General features: G+C 49.0%; 1 protein-coding gene across 4 annotated transcripts in view; it reads right to left on the reverse strand.

Moving 5' to 3' along the window:
* Positions 1-640: 640 nt before the first annotated feature.
* The window catches only part of LOC144509082 (beta-1,3-N-acetylglucosaminyltransferase lunatic fringe-like), a 54,889-nt gene continuing 35,360 nt past the window's right edge, over positions 641-20,169 (reverse strand). For 2 of the 4 annotated variants that reach the window (XM_078237416.1, XM_078237417.1), the window contains exons 2-8: positions 18,804-18,852; positions 16,465-16,567; positions 14,982-15,135; positions 7,862-7,947; positions 3,643-3,808; positions 1,982-2,067; positions 641-1,352 (exon numbers count right to left, since the gene is read on the reverse strand). In XM_078237416.1, coding sequence (XP_078093542.1) covers positions 1,301-1,352; positions 1,982-2,067; positions 3,643-3,808; positions 7,862-7,947; positions 14,982-15,135; positions 16,465-16,567; positions 18,804-18,852 — 696 coding nt within the window. In that variant the 3' untranslated portion in view covers positions 641-1,300. Of the gene's footprint in view, positions 1,353-1,977; positions 2,068-3,642; positions 3,809-7,861; positions 7,948-14,981; positions 15,136-16,464; positions 16,568-18,803; positions 18,853-20,169 lie in introns of all 4 variants that reach the window. The other 2 variants (XR_013500393.1, XM_078237415.1) reach the window with 2 other exon arrangements.

Genomic DNA, 20,169 nt, shown 5'->3' on the forward strand with positions numbered 1-20,169 from the left:
TGCCCCTTAGTGTCCAAAGATGTGCAGGTTAGGTGGATTGGCTATGCTAAATTACCCCTTAGTATCTAAAGATGTGCAGGTTAGTGCATTGGCCATGCTAAATTGCCCCTTTAATGTTCAGAGATGTGTAGGTTAGGTGAATTGGCCATGGTAAATTGCCCCTTAGGGTCCAAAGATGTGCAGGTTAGGTGGATTGGCCATGCTAAATTGCTCCTTAGTGTCTAAAGATGTGCAGGTTAGGGGTGGATTAGCCATGGCAAATGTCACGGGAATAGGGCAGAGGGGGAGGGCCTGGGTAAGATGCTCTTCGGAGAGTTGGTGCAAACACAATGGGCCGAATGGCTTCCTTCTTCACTGGCCAAGATTCTGTGGCTCCCACCCCACACTGAAAAACCTGTATGTTCAGATTGTGACCTTGGGTGGTGATGTTTCCTGTATGGGACCCTGGGGGTGGGAGGAGGGAAAATCCTCTGCTCCCTTCCAAATAATCCCATGGGATCACCAGTGCAATCTGAGGGGGGATTCGGCCTTCAGGAAAGGCTTCAACCCAGGACAGGCCAAGAAACAACAAGTGATGTCAAGCCAGTCGACTAAGAATGCAAATGTGAATGTTTTTTAAAAAACGGAGAGAGAACACCAAGATGTTGAAAACTATAACTCTTTTATTTTTCTTTTAAATTAAAAATATTATTTTCCAAGCCGCTGACGGACGTGTTCAACCTTGCGGTTGGGAAGCAGCCAATCGGTAAGCTCTTTACTGCAGGGTGCGGCATTGCTGCTTTGAAGCCATGACAATCCATCAGACAAGCTCCCTCGTCAACAACCTGAGCCGACTTCTAGATTCTGGAAAAGGCGCCTGGGTGCGTAGGGGCACATCATTCGGCTTGCTCGTGCAAGCGGGGTGAGGGACTGGGGTGGTGGAAGAAAAATAAGAAAATATATACTTTGAAAATAACTTCTCTTTCAAAAATAGTTCCCAGTCAAGGGTCCAGTGTGCTTCTTACATACCATCAACGCTCATTTGCTCGTTGCTGATGGCCACTCATTTGGAGAGCCAAGGGCGGCCATTTTCTTACCACAGTTCAAGCAATGATTGTCCAGCTCAGTCAGGTCAACTGTTCGGTCTTCGTTTCTCTTCTCTCCTTGGCGTTTTCGTTTCAATTTAAATGCCCTTTTTTCTCTAAAATGGAAGTGCTCCAAAGTGCTTTCAGAAAGTGCAAAGTTGCCAGTGCGTGACCTCCCACCTTCAGACGACCTTCAACCTTAAACCCTGACCATGACAGAGGTCAGGCGTTCTCTTCTAAGGACACCAAGGTGTTTCTGGGTAAAGTAGGCAATGAACGGACTTGAACCTGCAGAAGATATTTTCGAAAATTAGTTACTTACGAAGGGTTATGATCTTTTTAGGTTTAATCTCATTTTCTCCCCCTCCTCCCTAACCCCCATCTCCCCCCCACAACCCCCAGGACTCAATGACTTTTTTGCTGCTGTATTATTGGGGTCCGTGCCTCCAACTAGAAATTGAGATTCAGAAGGCTATTTTTGTTATTCATTCATGGGACATGGGCGTCGTTGGCTGGGCCAGCATTGATTGCCCATCCCTAGTTACCCAAGGGCAGTTGAGAGTCAACCACATTGCTGTGGCTCTGGAGTCACATGTAGGCCAGGCCAGACCGGGTAAGGACGGCAGATTTCCTTCTCTAAAGGGACATTAGTGAACGAGATGGGTTTTTTCCGACAATCGACAATGGTTTTGTGGTCATCATTGCAAATATTTTTTATTGAATTCAAATTCCACCATCTGCTGTGGTGGGATTCGAACCCGGGTCCCCAGAACGTTAGCTGAGTTTCTGGATTAATAGTCCAGTGATAATACCACTAGGCCATTGCCAAAATGTAAACATTTGGAATAGCCGGGATCTCAGATTTGATCATAACCAGTCAAATATCTATAATTCACACTGGGCTGGAACGCACTTGCCTGGAAGGGTCCTCATCAACTGAAAATGCTCCTTTAATCTCGATGATATTTTGCTTGTTCTCAAATGTTCCGTAGCTTAAAGTGACCTGGAAATAAATGGTTAAGGTTAGCTTTTAGACTTTTATCTCATTTTATCATTCCTTTGCTCTGGGAGGAATCGCAATGGCTTGACCCAGAATCAATAACCATTGACTCGCACTGTCAACGCTCGGCTGGGTCTAACAACTCCGGCCCCCGCCCGCTCTCTGTACCCACACCGCCTGCCCCCGGCCCACCTCTCACCACCGAACGGCCCCAACCTCACTGAGTCTCCAGATCGAATCGGTCTCTCACATTCTCGATGTCTAAATCAGGTCCCACCCCAAAGTTTCCAGGTGATCAGCCCTGAAGATCTGTCCACATGGACACCTCCTAAATGGCCTCAGCTACATTGCACAGGTCAGGAGGCAGCCATTCGGTCCATTGAGTCTGTACCGACTCATACCCAGGCTTTTCCCCATAATCCCACTTATTTACCCTGCTAATCCACCTAACCTACACATCTTTGGACACTATGGGACAATTTAGCATGGCCAATCCACCTAACCTGCACATCTTTGGACACTAAGGGGCAATTTAGCATAGCCAATCCACCCTAACCCACACATCTTTGGACACTAAGGGGCAATTTAGCATAGCCAATCCACCCTAACCCACACATCTTTGGACACTAAGGGGCAATTTAGCACGGCCAATCTATCTAACCTACACATCTTTGGACTGTGGGAGGAAACCGGAGCACCCGGAGGAAACCCACGCAGACACAGGGAGAACGTGCAGACTCCACACAGACAGTGACCCGAGGCCGGAATCGAACCTGTGAGACAGCAGTGCTAACCACTGTGCCACCATGCCTCCCATTGGATAGGATTCATGACGATGGATGGGAGGTGTGGGGCATAAATACCAGCACAGAACAGTTGGGCAGAATGGCTTGTTGTGCACCATACGTTCCATGCTAAATTCTCCCTCAGTGTCCCCGAACAGGCGCCGGAGAGTGGTGACTAGAAATCATAGAAACCCTACAGTACAGAAAGAGGCCATTCGGTCCATCGAGTCTGCACCGACCACAATCCCACCCAGGCCCTACCCCCATATCCCTACATATTTTACCCACTAATCCCTCTAATCTACACATCTCAGGGCACTAAGGGGCAATTTCATCATGGCCAATCAACCTAATCCGCACATCTTTGGAATGTGGGAGGAAACTGGAGCACCCGGAGGAAACCCACGCAGACACGGGGAGAATGTGCAAACTCCGCACAGGCAGTGACCTAAGCCGGGAATCGAACCCAGGTCCCTGGAGCTGTGAAGCAGCAGTGCTAACCACTGTGCTACCGTGCCGCTAGGGGAATTTCACAGTAGCTTCATTGCAGTGTTAATGTAAGCCTATTGGCGATACTAATAAATAAACTTTTAACTTAAAGCAATGCTCCGTACTGGGATCAATCTGGGTCTCTTTGGGAACTGTTCCCATAGCAACACTGCATCGCCGTATACGGAATCCGTAAGTAAAGATGGAGACCAAATGGATGTTTTGCTTGTCGACCCGTGCATGTGACGCGGACACCGTCAGCTGCCGGTGCGACACCGCGCGGGAAAACAATGGCAGGACGTACCTGGCTTTGAACCTGGGATTTGGAGACCAGCTGTAAATTCTCGAGGTGGGAGTGGAAGAGAGGACTTGGAACCAGCTTCACACCGAGGAGGGATTCGATGATGTAGCCAATGGTGCAGTCGTCAGGGAGACGGATTCTCTCTGCAGTGTGCGTAAAATGCCCATCGCTAGTAGAAAAAATAAATGATACTTTTTTTATTCCAACATAATCACGCCAACCGCATAATGCAAATTTACATCCTTAATCAGGGCGTGCAAGAGGCCCATCTCGGAGCCTTTATTCCTTTTCTATCTGTCCCTCTCTTTGTCCCCAATGGCTTCTGTATCCAGCCAGAGGCATTTAGAATAACAGCATGAACTGTTAAACATGGGCCCTGTGGGCAGGATTTTACAGCCTTGCTCCGGCGAGACTGGAAATTCCCGCCTCAGGTCAACAGAGATTTCCGTTGTCAGACTCTCACCTGCGCCGATTCCGCTGTCAGGTGAGGTGGTAGAGTTCTGGCCTTTATTATCTCTTCCGAGCAGACTCCCTCTGCTGGTACATGTGCGTATGGTAACCTCAAGAGGCCAAACGTCACAATGGCAATTTTCAAAATACACTACCAAGCCTGATTGGGTGAACTCTAGAGGTTTCACAATATGACCTTTTGCCTCCGGTGGCCCCGCCCCCACAATCCAGCCATTGGTTGACTGGCAAGCCCATTCTCATGGGAAACCACCTTCAAACAGTCAGTTGGAAAGCGAATCATAGAATGTACGGCACAGAGACAGGCCCTTCAGCCCAAACTGGCAGGGTGGCACAGTGGTTAGCACTGCTGCTTCACAGCTCCAGGGATCTGGGTTCGATTCCCGGCTTGGGTCATTAGAATCATAGAATCATAGAAACCCTACAGTGCAGAAGGAGGCCATTCGGCCCATCGAGTCTGCACCAACCACAATCCCACCCAGGCTCTACCCCCACATATTTACCCGCTAATCCCTCTAACCTACACATCACAGGACTCTAAGGGGCAATTTTTTTTTTAACCTGGCCAATCAACCTAACTCGCACATCTTTGGACTGTGGGAGGAAACCGGAGCACCCGGAGGAAACCCACGCAGACACGAGGAGAATGTGCAAACTCCACACAGACAGTGACCCGAGCCGGGAATCGAACCCGGGACCCTGAAGCTGTGAAGCAGCAGTGCTAACCACTGTGCTACCGTGCTGCCCATCACTGTCTGTGTGGAGTTTGCACATTCTCCTCATGGGTTTCCTCCGGGTGCTCCGGTTTCCTCCCACAGTCCAAAGATGTGCGGGTTAGGTTGATTGGCCATGCTAAATTGCCCCTTAATGTCCTGAGATTAGCGGGATTAGTGGGTAAAATATGTAGGGATATGGGGGTAGGGCCTCGGTGGGATTGTGGTCGGTGCAGACTCGATGGGCCAAATGGCCTCTTTCTGTAATGTAGGGTTTCTATGATTCTTTGGTTCATGCTGACCATCTAAGCTAACCCCATTTGCCTGCATTTGTCCCATATCCCTCTAAATCCTTCCTATCCAAGGATCTGTCCAAATGCCTTCTAAATGTTGTGAATGTCCCTGACTCAGTCACTTCCTCCGGCAACTCATTCCACATACGTACCACCCTCTTTTTAAAAATGTTGCTCCTCAGGTTCCCAATAATTCTTTCCCTTCTTAACTTAAACCTATGCCCTCTAGTTCTCAATTCCCCAACCCTGGGAAAAAGACCGAGTGCATTCACCCTATCTATGCCTTTCATGATCTTGTACATCTCTGTAAGATCACCCCTCAGTCTCCGACGCTCCAAAGCAAAAAGTACTAGCCTGTCCAATCTCTCCCCATAACTCAGTCCCTCGAGTCCTGGCAACATCCTTGTAAAACACTTCTGTGCTCTCTCCAGTTTAATAACATCTTGCCTATAGCAAGGCGACCAAAACTGAACACAATACTCCAGTTGTGGCCTCACCAATTGTACAAATGCAACATAACTTCCTGACTTCTATATTCAATGCCCTGACTGATGAAGGCCAGCATGCCAAAGGCCTTCTTCACTGCCCTATTACCTGTGACTCCACCTTTAGAGAACCGTGCACCTGAACTCCAAGGTCCCTCTGCTCCACGATACTCCCCAAGGTCCTACCATTCACGACAGACTGATTTTTTATTTAAATTCTATCATGGGATGTGGGCGTCGCTGGCTAGGCCAGCATTTATTACCCATCCTGAGTAGACTTCAGAAGGTGGTGGTGAGCTGCCTTCTTGAACATCCTCCCTGAAGGGGCCCTGGAAACAAATCCAATTGTAATTTCCAAAAAGATATTGGATCGGAATTTAAAAGGGAATTAAGTTGCCGGGTTACGGGCAAAGAGCAGGGAGTGGGATTGAGTGGACAAACAAAATGGCCGCCTTTTTTTCATTCATGGATGTGGGCATTGCTGTCTGACACCCAACATTTGTTGTCCATCCCTAATTGCCCTTGAACTGAGTGGTTCACTCGGCCATTTCAGAGGGCAATCGAGAACTAAGCACATTGCTGTAATCACATGTAGGCCAGACCGGGTAAGGATGGCAGATGAATATTTGGCAAGTCATAACATTCAAGGCAATGGGCTGTGCTAGTAGGTGGGATTAGGTGGAAGTTCAGATGTTTCTCACGTGTCAGTGCAGGCTCGATGGGCCAAAGGGCCTCTTCTGTGCTGTATGATTCTATTATTCCCTCGTGAACCAGATAGGTTTTTCCAACAATCGATTTCAGATTTTAAGCGAATTTAAATTCCACCAGCTGGCGGGGTGGGATTTGAACTCTTTCCAACCACCTCCCCACCCACCCCCCCCACCAGCCCCCCCCCCCGCCCCGCCCCCAGGCATTGGCCTGGGCCTCGGGATTACTAGCTCAATGATGTTAACACCACACCACCATCTCAAGAATTAGACAATGGTGACTCTCAATCAAATACTTTAACTCCAATGCTCTTATTCAATGCTATAGCAGTTCTCGAGTCGGTTGGTACGTGACCTCAGACTTTCGTATCTTTTTCCCGATGGAAGAAGGTGGAAGAGAGAATGTCCTGGGTGCGCGGGGTCCTTGATTATGCTGGCTGCGTTTCCGAGGCAGCGGGAAGTGTAGACAGAGTCAGAGGCTGGTTTGCGCGATGGATTGGGCTTTCGTTCACGACACTTTGCAGTGGTATGTGACACGGTTATCAGTCAGAGTCATAAAAACGACAGAAACTAGAATTAGACCATAAGACATAGGAGCAGAATTAGGCCACTCAACCCATCGAGTCTGCTCCGCCATTCAATCATGGCTGATATTTTTCTCATCCCCATCCTCCTGCCTTTTCCCATAACCCCTGATCCCCTTATTAATCAAGAACCTATCTATCTCTGTCTTAAAGACACTCAGTGACCTGGCCTGCAGAGCCAAGAGTTCCACAGATTCACAACTCTTTGGCTGAAGAAATTCCTCCTCATCTCTGTTTTAAAGGATCGTCCCTTTAGCCTGAGGTTGTGCCCTCTGGTTCTAGTTTTTCCTGCTAGTGGAAACATTCTCTCCACATCCACTCTATCCAGGCCTTGCAGTTTCCTGTAAATTTCAATAAGATTCCCCCCTCAGCCTTCTAAACTCCAACGAGTACAGACCCAGAATCCTCAACCGTTCCTCATATGACAAGCTCTTCATTCCAGGGATCCTCCTCTGGACCCTTTCCAATGCCAGCACATCCTTCCTTAGATATGGGGCCCAAAACTGCCAGCAATACTCCAAATGGGGTCTGACCAGAGCCTTATACAGCCTCAGAAGTACATCCTGCTCTTGTATTCTAGCCCTCTTGACATGAATGCTAACATTGCTTTTGCCTTCCTAACTGCCGACTGAACCTGCACGTTAACCTTGAGAGTCTTGAACAATGACTCCCAAGTCCCTTTGTGTTTCTGATTCCCTAAGCATTTCCCCATTTAGAAAATAGTCTCTGCCTCCATCCCTCCTTCCAAAGTGCATAACCTCACACTTTTCCACATTGTATTCCATCTGCCACTTCTTTGCCCACTCTTCTAACCTGCCCAAGTCCTTCTGCAGCCCCCCTGCTTCCTCAATACTACCTGTCCCTCTACATATCTTGAATTGTGCGATGTTTTGGGTCTATGAGCAGGAGAAGTGGGTCACAAACATTCCAGTCCAGTCACACCGTCCCCCCCCACCCCGACTGCCCACCTACCTTGCCCAAGGTGCCATCTTCAGCGCCAGCCCTCGGTTAATACAAAACCCGGCTCCACCGGTCGCAAACCAAAAGAAGACAGATCTCTGGAAAAATGACAGTCAAATTATTAGCCATCGCCACCTGACATTCCACTGTGAGTCGAAGAGTGAAGAAAAAGAGTCTTGCATTCATAAAAAGGAAATTTATAAGGATGTTGCCACCTAGGACTGGGAAAGCGAACTGTGAGGAGGGTATCACATAATTGTTAGGGTGCAGGAGGAGGCCATTGGGTCCATCGTGTCTGTACCAGTTCCCCAAACGAGCACTATGAATTAGTGCCCAATCCCCTGCCTTTTCCCCATGCCCCCCCCGCGCATTGTTTCTATTCATCATCTAATGCCCTCTCGAATGCCCCGGTTGAACCTGCCTCCATCACATTTCCAGGCAGCGCATTCCAGACCCCATCCCACTCACTGGGTGAAAAAGTTTTCCCTCACATCGCATTTGCTTCTTTTGCAAATCATTTTCAATCTGTGTCCCCCTCGTTTTCGATCCTTTTACGAGCAGGAACGGTCTCTCCCTCTCTACTCTGTCCAGTCCCCCTCATGATTTTGAGCATCTCAATCAAATCTCCTCTTAGCCTTCTTCTCTCCGAGGAGAATGGTCCCAACCTCTCCTCATAATGGGAGAGATGATCGAGGCTGGAGCTGTTCTCCTTTGGAACACGGGGAGGCCGAGGGGAGATTTGATGTACAGAATTGCGCGGGGACTGGAGAGAGTGGATGGGGAAAGGGCTATTTACATTAGTAGAGGGGTCAGTGATTCAGTGGTGGGGGGGGGGGGAAATGGGGGGGGGGGGTACATTTAAGTTGATTGTTAGAAAGATCAGAAGGGGAGATGAGGAAAGATCTTTTCATCCAGAGGGTCTGCAATTCATCATCTGAAAGGGTAGCAAGGCCATAAGAAATAGGAACAGGAGTCGGCCATTCGGCCCCTTGAGCCTGTTACTCCATTCAATAGGATCATGGCTGATCCCACATTTCCTGCCCTTTCCCTGTAACCCTTGATTCCCTTACTGATCAAAAATCTATCTATCTCAGCCTTAAATGTACATAAGGACTCTAACCCCACACAGCTCTCTGGAGCAAGTGATGCGCGATATAACTCACGAGGCTAGAGATGCTCAAGGAAATAAAGGCTTTTATTGACTATTACAATGAAGCTACCATATACAGTACACGATCCCAGACTGAGGGGTCCCAGACAGAGCAGTGACCTTTATACCTCTCCCAGGAGGCGGAGCCCGACTGGGATGTACCATAATAACCATAATACAGGGGTAACAGCCCAACCCTAACCCCAACAGTAACAAGTAGAACAACCCAACCCTAACCCCAACAGCAACATTTCTACAGACTCATAGTACTGGCCAGACCCTGGCTCAGTACTACCTGGTGGGAACCAACGATGGTTCACCACAGCAAGGAATTCCAAAGACTCTCTGAGACAGGAAATTCCCCCTCATCTCATAAGAACTTAAGAAATAGGAGCAGGAGGAGGCCATCTAGTCCCTCGAGCCTGCCCCGCCATTCAATAAGATCATGGCTGATCTGATAGTGGTTTAGTTCCACTTACCCGCCTGCTCCCCATAACCCTTAATTCCCTTATTGATCAGAAATCTATCTACCTGTGACTTAAACATATTTAACGAGGTAGCCTCCACTGCTTCAATGGGCAGAGAATTCCAGAGATTCACTACCCTCTGAGAGAAGAAGTTCCTCCTCAACTCTGTTCTAAACTGACTCCCCCTTATTTTGAGGCTATGTCCTCTAGTTCTTGTTTCCTTTCTAAGTGGAAAGAATCTCTCTGCCTCTACTCTGTCTAGCCCCCATCTTATATGTCTCTAAAATCTATATCTCAGTCTTAAATTGGCACCCCTTTATTCTGAGACTATGTCCTCTGGTCTGAGACTCTCCCATGAGGGGAAACATCCTCTCAGTGTTTACCCTGTCAAGCCCCTTGAGAATTCCAGATGTTTCAATGAGATCACCTCTCATTCTTCTAAATCCCAGTGAGTCGAGTCCCAGACTGTTTAACCTTTCCTCAGAAGACAATCCCTCCCTACCGGGGATCATCCTAGTGAACCTTCTCTGAACTGCCTCCAATCAAATAAGATCTTTCCTTCAATAATGGGACCAAAACTGCCCACAGTCATCAAAGAGTCGACCCTGTTATTCAATAAAATCACGCACAATTTGATCGGATTTGGGCCTCACCTCCAAGTTTGTTCAACCTTTTTTCATAGTCCATATCCTCCAAACCAGGCAACATCCTGGTAAATCTCTTTGGCACCCTCTCCAATCTTTCTGGTAGTGTGATGAACAGAGTTGGACACAATACTCCAAATGCAGCCTAACCCAAGTCATGATTTTCCAATTTCTATACTCAACGCCCCAATCGTTGAAGGCCAGCATGTCATATGCCTCTTGACCACCTTGTCCACCTGCGTTGCCACCTTCAGGGAACTCTGGATCTGCACACCCAGATCCCTCTGTATGCTAATATTTCAAGTCTCACCTTGCCTCCATTCACAACAAGGGAGGTGATAGCCTAGTGGTATTATCGCTAGACTATTAATCCAGAAACTCAGCTCATGTTCTAGGAGACCCAGGTTCGAATCCCGCCACGGCAGATGGTGAAATTTGAATTCAATAAAATATATCTGTAACTATTAATCTACTGATGACTATGAAACCATTGTTGATTGAGGTAAAAATCCATCTGGTTCACTGATGTCCCTTCAGGGAAGGAAATCTGCCATCCTTACCTAGTCTGGCCTACATGTGACTCCAGAGCCACAGCAATGTGGTTGACTCAACTGTCCTTGGGCAACTAGGGATGGGCAATAAATGCTGGCCAGCCAGCGACGCCCATGTCCCATGAAAGAATGGAAAAAAAACTCTACCCTCCCCCTAAACCCCCACAGAATTCTCAATTGCCTAAATTCTTTTAGTTTTTTTAGTTTATTGATTAGGGTATTAGGGAACACCACACAGACCCGAAAAGATCCTGCAGATTCCACACAGTGACCCAAGCCGGGAATCGAACCCAGGTCCCTGGCGCTGTGAGGCAGCAGTGCCAACCACTGTGCCACCGTGCTGCCATCCCATAGAGAGATAGCTGGGTGGGTGTGGGGGGCCAGGAGCTTGGGGGGTGGGGGGGGGGGTGGGGAGGCGGTTGCATTGTGGCAGTACATGTATGGGATATTAATGTTAGAAAAGGGGGTGGGGTTAAGATGGAGGAGAGAGGTCAAAACCCAAATTTGCCTTTTAAATCCGCGGGTTCCTGCCTCTGCTCTCTCCATTGAAAGATCCCCCCCCCAAGCTCCTGGCCCCCCACACCCACCCAGCTATCTCTCTATGTGATGGCAGATGGTGGCACAGTGGTTAGCACTGCTGCCTCACAGCACCAGGGACCTGGGTTCGATTCCCAGCTTGGGTCACTGCCTGTGTGAAATTTGCACGTTCTCCCCGTGTCTGCGTGGGTTTCCTCCGGGCGCTCCGGTTTCCTCCCACTGTCCAAAGATGTGCTGGTTAGGTGGATTGGCCGTGCTAAATTACCCCTTAGTGTCCAGGATATGTAGGTTAGGGGGATTAGCAGGGTAAATATGTGGAGTTACGGGGATAAGGCCTAGGTGGGATAGTTGTTGGTGCAGACCCGATGAGCCGAATGGCCTCCTTCTGCACTGTAGGATTTCTATGATGCATTTTGGTAAATTGAATCAGGGCAGGACTTACTCAGTTAATGGTAGGGCGTTGGGGAGAGTTACAGAACAAAGAGATCTAGGGGTACATGTTCATAGCTCCTTGAAAGTGGAGTCGCAGGTGGACAGAGTGGTGAAGAAGGCATTCAGCATGCTTGGTTTCATCGGTCAGAACATTGAATACAGGAGTTGGGAAGTCTTGTTGAAGTTGTACAAGACATTGGTAAGGCCACACTTGGAATACTGTGTGCAATTCTTGTCACCCTATTATAGAAAGGATATTATTAAACTTGAAAGAGTGCAGAAAAGATTTACTGGGATGCTACCGGGACTTGATGATTTGAGTTATAAGGAGAGGCTGGATAGACTGGGACTTTTTTCTCTGGAGCGCAGGAGGCTGAGGGGTGATCTTATAGAGGTCTATAAAATAATGAGGGGCACTGATCAGCTAGATAGTCAATATCTTTTCCCAAAGGCAGGGGAGTCTAAAACTAGAGGGCATAGGTTTAAGGTGAGAGGGGAGAGATACAAAAGTGTCCAGAGGGGCAAATTTTTCACACAGAGGATGGTGAGCGTCTGGAACAAGTTGGCAAAGATAGTAGTAGAGGCGGGTACAATTTTGTCTTTTAAAAAGCATTTAGACAGTTACTTGGATAAGATGGGTATAGAGGGATATGGGCCAAACGCGGGCAATTGGGAATAGCTTAGTGGTTAAAAACTGGGCAGCATGGACAAGTTGGGCCGAAGGGCCTGTTTCCATGCTGTAAACCTCTCTGACTCTAATGTTCTTAAAGCTGCTACTTTTTGTTGCAGTTTCTATATTCTCCCTCCCTTCAGTTCTGACAAAGAGTCTATGGACTCAAAACATCAACTCTGTTTCTCTCCTGACAGGCAAGCTGGGTTTTCCCAGTATCAGTTCCTGTTTTTCAATCTCTGTTCGTGTTTCAGATTCCAGCGTCCGCAGTATTTGGCTTATTTTAGACGGATCTGCACCTCAAGCGCCCTAACCTGAAGGGCCAAATGCTGGGAAGAGGGGTTAGGCTGGGTGGCCCTTCTCTCCGGCCCAGAGGCGATGGGCCAAGTGGTCTCTTTCTTCCCTTTCTGTGCTTGTGGACAGCCTCACGCTGGCTGCAGGGACACAATCGTGCAGTAGATGGAGCTTGAGGTTCAGGTTTCCCTCTGCATCATTACTAACAGCAATCCCGAGGGAATTCCAAATTCCCTGAGTTTAAGTTTAAAGCTTTTATCTACTGAACTTTAAATGGGCGGCACAGTGGTTAGCGCTGCCGCCTCACAGCTCCAGGGACCTGGGTTTGATTCCTGGCTTGGGTCACTGTCTGTGTGGAGTTTGCACATTCTCCCCGTGCCTGCGTGGGTTTCTTCCGGGTGCTCCGGTTTCCTCCCACACTCCAACGACATGCAGGTTCGGTGGATTGGCCATGCTAAATTGCCCTTCAGTGTCCCGGGATGCATAGGTTAGAGGGATTATTGGGGTAAATGTGGGGTTATGGGGATAGGGCCTGGGTGGGATGGTGGTCGGTGCAGACTCGATGGGCCAAATGGCCTCCTTCTGTACTGTACAGATTCTATGATTAGTGTCAAAAGTCGGCTTACATTAACACCGCAATGAAGTTACTGTGAAAATCCCCTCGTCGCCACACTCCTGCAGCTGTTCGGGTAACACTGAGGAAGAATTTAGCACGGCCAATGCACCTAACTAGCACATCTTTCGGACTGTGGGAGGAAACTGGAGCACCCGGAGGAAACCCACGCAGACACGGGGAAAATGTGCAGACTCCGCACAGACAGTGACCCGAGCCGGGAATCGTACCCGGGTCCCTGGTGCTGTGAGGCAGCAGTGCTAACCACCAGAAAGATCCGGCAAAATACGGTACAGGAGAATTTGAGCTGTTCTGCATGGTTAGGGGAAATTACAATCCTCCACAATGGCCCCGGATTAGCGACAAGGGAATCATTTCCACCTCATTTTCCAAACTTTTCTTTCCCCCGCCCTCGGTGACCCACTTCCACCCAATGACCATCCCAGGTGACCCACGGCATGTTCCCTCACCACTCATCTCTGGCCCTCTCCCGCAGAAACAAAACACCCCAAATCTACAACCAGCTGACTAGAACGGGGAAGACAATTGGCACCAAGTGCACATGGTGGCGCAGTGGGTTGGCACTGCGGTCTCACAGCGCCAGGGAGCTGGGTTCGATTCCCGGCTGTGGAATCATAGAATAGAATCAAAGAATCGCTACACTGCAGAAGAGGCCATTCAGCCCATTGAGTCTGCACCGACTGTCTGACAGAGCATCTTACCCAGGCCAACCCCCCCTACCCCCACCTAACCCGCACATCTTTGGACACTAAGGGGCAATTTAACATGGTAAGAAGTTTAACAACACCAGGTTAAAGTCCAACAGGTTTATTTGGTAGCAAAAGCCACACAAGCTTTCGAGGCTCTGAGCCCCTTCTTCAGGTGAGTGGGAATTCTGTTCACAAACAGAACTTATAAAGACACAGACTCAATTTACATGAATAATGGTTGGAATGCGAATACTTACAACTAATCCAGTCTTTAAGAAACAAAACAATGGGAGTGGAGAGAGCATCAAGACAGGCTAAAAAGATGTGTATTGTCTCCAGACAAGACAGCCAGTGAAACTCTGCAGGTCCACGCAACTGTGGGAGTTACAAATAGTGTGACATAAACCCAATATCCCGGTTGAGGCCGTCCTTGTGTGTGCGGAACTTGGCTATCAGTTTCTGCTCAGCGACTTAACATGGCCAGTCCAACTAACCTGCACATCTTTGGACACTAAGGGGCAATTTAGCATGGCCAATCCACCCTAACCTGCACATCTTTGGACACTAAGGGGCAATTTAGCATGGCCAATCCAACTAACCTGCACATCTTTGGACACTAAGGGGCAATTTAGCATGGCCAATCCACCTAACCTGCACATCTTTGAACACTAAGGGGCAATTTAGCATGGCCAATCCAACTAACCTGCACATTTTGGGACTTCAATTGCGAAAGAGTGCGTCAGTATACACCGGACTGGGTATCCAGGAAGCGCAGATCCAGATGTGTACCGGATACGGGGACTCTCTGGATTTTGGTATAGATGCTAGCAGTCTAAAATAAAAACAGCCTCTCCTACATTTTCCCCGCTTTCATCTCTTACCGAAATATGCGTTCTCTCAGAATCATCAGCCCTGCATCTTGTGAGACTAATAAATAAATAGAGCCAGCACAGGCATATTGGGCCGAATGTCCTCCAGCTGTGATGTATAATTTTGCCAGCCTGATGATGATAATTGTAAAGTTAGCGTTAATCTATCTGAAATGTGTTCTGGAAGTCACTCACGGTTTTATTGTTGGGCAGTTTTTCAGACGCCTCGATGGGTCGGTCCAGGCTGGGCTTTCCAATGTAGACGTCCCGCGTGGGAGGGAAGCTCGACAGCAAGGCCAACAGGGCACGGACATTGACGTAATTATCATCATCGACGTGGCAAAACCACCTGGACAGTCACCGGCAAGGAGGGCAGAGATTAGAAACGGACAATTTACATCGAGATAAAACCGTAAGATTGGAGCACAATTGGGCCATTCGGCCCATCGAGTCTGCTCATTCGATCGTGACTGATAAGTTTCTCAACCTCATTCTCCCGCCTTTTCCCCGTAACCTTTGACCCCCTTACCAATCAAGAACCTACCTATCTCTGTCTTAAAGACACTCAATGACCCGGCCTCCTCTGTGACAATGAATTCCACAGATTCATCACCCTCCGGCTGAAGAAATTCCTCCTCATCTCGGTTCTAAAGGGTCATCCCTTTACTCTGAAGCTGTAACCTTGGATCCTAGTCTCTCCTAATGGAAACATCTTCCCCGCCTCCACTCTATCCAGGCCTTTCAGTGTTGTGCAAGTTTCACTGAGATCCCCACCTACACCCTATGTAAAGGCTTTGGAGAGGGGTATTGAAGGCATTCACTGGGGGTAGGCCCAGGCCTCACCAGCAGGGCCTGGGGGGGGCGAGGTGACCAGGTCTCACCAGCGAGACCCAGGGGAGGGACCAGGACTCACCAGCAGGGCCTGGGGGATGCGACTAGGCCTCACCTGCGGGGTCCAAGGGGACGACCAGGCCTCACCAGCAGGGGTGAGGTGTGTGCTGAGGGATTACAGTAATGTAGATTGACTGGAGAAGCTGACATTGTTCTCTTTAGAGCACAGGCAGCTAAGAGGAGATGTGATAGAGGCATTCACAATCGTGAGGGGTTCAGAGAGGGTAAACAAGGGGAAAGAGGGGGAAAGAGCTCCTGGTGGGTGAAGGTGGTGGATACAGATCCCGTATTTGCCTTCAAAAGGGGATTGGAGGAATGCCTGAGAGAGAGAAAAAGAAACCGCAGTGATACAGGGAGCGAGACTGATTGGAACTCTTCCAAAGAGCTAGCAGAGACTCGATGGAGTGAATGGCCTCTTGCCATGCTATACCTGATGAAGAATGAGGAAGAGATGCATTTACGTGGGGGGGGGGGGGGGGGGGGGGGGGGCGGGGGGGGGGGGGGGGAGGGAGGGGGGTAGGGGCGTTGGGGCCGGGGGGAGGGGGGGGGGGGAGGGGGGGGAGGGCAGGGGAGGAAGCTAAACAAGTGCGAGGGAGAAAGGGATAAAAGGGGCCGAATGGCTTCTCTCTGTGCCATACCACCCGACCATTGCGATACTCCGGTTTTCAACGTTGACCCTCTCTCATTCACACACACACACACACACCCACACATACACACACCCCCAATCCAACACACACACACCCCCAACCCGCCATCGACGTCATCAGCGGCCCCAAGCACTCACCTCAGGCGGGAAGCGATGAACACCTCGTACTCGGCGGCCATCTTGCAGGACAGGGCCTGGCGACTGTGCGCAGATGAGCAGTTGGTGTTGATGACGCGGTGACCTGCGAGGAGGGAGATGAACGGTTCACAGGGTCAACAGGACGGAGACGGGACAGCCCAGAGCCGAGATTCCGATAATCCTCAACTCCACTTTCCCGCCTTATCCCTATAACCCTCGATTCCGTTACTGATTAAAAATCTCTCCATCTCAACCTTGAACCATACTCAATGGCCCAGCCTCTGCAGCCCTCTGAGGGGAAGAATTCCACACATTCACCACCCTCTGAGAGAAGAAATTCCTCCCCATCTCTGTCCTCCTATCCTGTGCCCCCTTGTTCTGGATTCTCCGACCATCTCTCATTGTCCGCTCTTCAAACTCCTTTACAATCACATATCTTTCAGTGAGATCATCTCCCATTCTTCCAAACTCCACCAAGAATTGACCCAATTTATTCAGCCTCTCCATAAGATGTAGGAAAGACATAGGTCATTCTGCCAGACTCAATGGGCCAAAAGACATCCTTCTGCATTGTTGGGATTCTATGATTCTAAATAGCCATTGTGTGAATGGGTGTAAATTGAGAGAGGCGGATACTCAGCGAGACCTTGGTGTCATCAGAAGGCTAAGGAAATTCAGCATGTCCGCCACGACTCAAAAATGTTTACAGATGCACCATAGAAAGCACTCTTTCCGGGTTGTATCACAGCTTGGAATGGCTCCTGCTCTGCCCAAGACTGGGGCGGCACGGTAGCACAGTGGTTAGCACTGCTGCTTCACAGCTCCAGGGACCTGGGTTCGATTCCCGGCTTGGGTCACTGCCTGTGTGGAGTTTGCACATTCTCCTCGTGTCTGCGTGGGTTTCCTCCGGGTGCTCCAGTTTCCTCCCACAGTCCAAACTTGTGCGGGTTAGGTTGATTGGCCAGGCTAAAATTGCCCCTTAGTGTCCTGAGATGCGTAGATTAGAGGGATTAGTGGGTAAAATATGTAGGGATATGGGGATAGGGCCTGGGTGGGATTGTGGTCGGTGCTGATTCGATGGGCCAAATGGCCTCTTTCTGTGCTGTAGGGTTTCTATGATTTCTATGACCGCAAGGAACTACGAAAGGTCGTGAATGTAGCCCAATCCATCACGCAAACCTGCCTCCCATCCATTGACACTGTCTACACTTCCCACTGCCTCGGCAAAGCAGCCAGCATCATTAAGGACCCCACGCACCCAAGACCTTCTCTCTTCCACCTTCTTCCGTCAGGAGAAAGATACAAAAGTCTGAGGACACGTACCGACCGACTCAAGAACAGTTTCTTCCCTGCTGCTGTCAGACTTTTGAATGGACCTACCTTTCACTAAGTTGATCTTTCTCTACACCCTAGCTATGACTGTAACACTACGCTCTCTCCTTTCCTTCTCCCCTATATACTCTATGAATGGTATGCTTTATCTGTATAGTGCGCAAGAAACAATACTTTTCACTGTATCCCAATACATGTGACAACAATGGCAGAAAGTAAAGAAGGTAAATGGTATAGAATCAGAGAATCTGACACTACCGAAGGAGGCCATTCGGCCCATCTCACCTGCACTAACAATTCTCGCCAGGCCCTATATCCCTAATCCCATTTATTTACCCTTTTAGTCCCCCTGACATGAAGGGGCAATTTAGCAAGGCCAATCCACCTAACCCGCACGTCCTTTGGACTGTGGGAGGAAACCGGAGCACCCGGAGGAAACCCACACAGACACGGGGAGAACGTGCAAACTTCACACAGACAGTGACCCAAGGCCGGGAATAAAACCCGGGTCCCTGACACTGTGAGGCAGCAGTGCTAACCACTGTGCCACCATGGCCTTTGTAATGATTTGAGTACAGGAATAGGGATGTTTTGCTGCAATTGTACGAGACATTGGTGAGGCCACGCCTGGAGTATTGTGTGCAGTTTTGGTGTCCTTATCTGAGGAAGGATGTCCTTGCTATAGAGGGAGTACAGCGAAGGTTTACCAGGCTGATTCCTGGAATGGCAGGACTGTCATATGAGGAGAGACTAAGTCAGTTAGGGTTATATTCACTGGAGTTTAGAAAAGTGAGAGGGGATCTCATAGAAACTTGTAAAATTCTGACAGGGTTAGACAGGGTAGATTCAGAAAGAATGTTCCCTATAGTGGGGGACTCCAGAACAAGCCTGATTTCAGTCTTTCGGCCCACTGAGATAAAGGAGGGCCACTTATGCGGCCCACTCACTAGAATGTCCATCATTGCCCCACACCAACTGGTCTTCAACCAAGGAAGAGCGTTCCTCACCTGTCCTGATCGTCAACTCCTCATCCTCGCCATCCGTGAAGATGTACGTCTGGAGGCCAAAGAAAAGAGAATCGATTAGCAGGGGCAGTGTTCCGATTTCAACCTTAAATCAATGCAAAGTGGTTCAGACAATCATAAAAAAAAGCAACAAAAAAATGGTCGATTGGTGTGGCTCCTGCTCTGACCAAGACCGCAAGAAAGGTCGTGAACGCAGCCCAGTCCATCACGCAAACCAGCCTCCCATCCATTGACTCTGTCTACACTTCCCACTGCCTCGGAAAAGCAGCCAGCATAATTAAGGGCCCCACGCACCCCGGACATTCTCTCTTCCACCTTCTCCCACCGGGAAAAATAAAAATCTCAAACCATCCACCCAAGAATAATGAATGAATGTTTTAAAATGTTTCAACTATTTTCCAGACTATTAAGTTCTCAGTGGGTGCTGAACCCTTGTCAAAACAATCTTTCGCCCCGACTCCCCACTGTTACTTCCTCCGATTCTGCTCGGAACCAGCCCCACGAGAGAGCGAATTCTCGACCGTGACCCTCATGTAAACATCTTGAGGGCTTAACAAGGTTGGAAAAGGTGGAAGAGACATTCAGATAAAGTCAAAAAGAGAGATGCGGAAATTTTGGGGCTGGGAGGGTGATGGGGGAAATTTGGCATGTCCGCTACGACGCTCATCAATCTTTATAGATGCACCATAGAAAGCATCCTTTCTGGTTGTATCACAGCTTGGTATGGGCTCCTGCTCTGCCCAAGACCGCAAGAAACTACGAAGTGTCATGAACGTAACCCAGTCCATCACGCAAACCAGCCTCCCATCCATTGACTCTGTCTACACTTCCTGCTGCCTCGGCAAAGCAGCCAGCATAATCAAGGACCCCACACACCCCGGACATTCTGTCTTCCAACTTCTTCCTTTGGGAAAAAGATACAAAAGTCTGAGGTCACGTACCAACCGACTCAAGAACAGCTTCTTCCCTGCTGCTGTCAGACTTTTGAATGGACCTACCCTGTATTATGTTGATCTTTCTCTACACCCGAGCTATAGCTGTAACACTACATTCTGCACTCTCTCTTTTCTTTCTCTATGAACGGTATGCTTTGTCCGTAGAGCGTGCAAGAAACAATACTTTTCACTGTATACTAATACATGTGACAATAATAAATCAAATCAAATAATTTGACTAATCCATCAGTTATGGTACAAATTCTCTTGTGCGAGCTGCTGTGAAATGTTGATGTGAAATGTTCAAAGGTGATGTGGCAAGAACAGGGGGAGGGGGGAGGAGGAGGAGGGGGGAGGAGGAGGAGGGGGGAGGAGGAGGAGGGGGGAGGAGGAGGAGGGGGGAGGAGGAGGAG

Source organism: Mustelus asterias, chromosome 21, assembly GCF_964213995.1.
Source record: "Mustelus asterias chromosome 21, sMusAst1.hap1.1, whole genome shotgun sequence".
Lineage (NCBI taxonomy): Eukaryota > Metazoa > Chordata > Chondrichthyes > Carcharhiniformes > Triakidae > Mustelus > Mustelus asterias.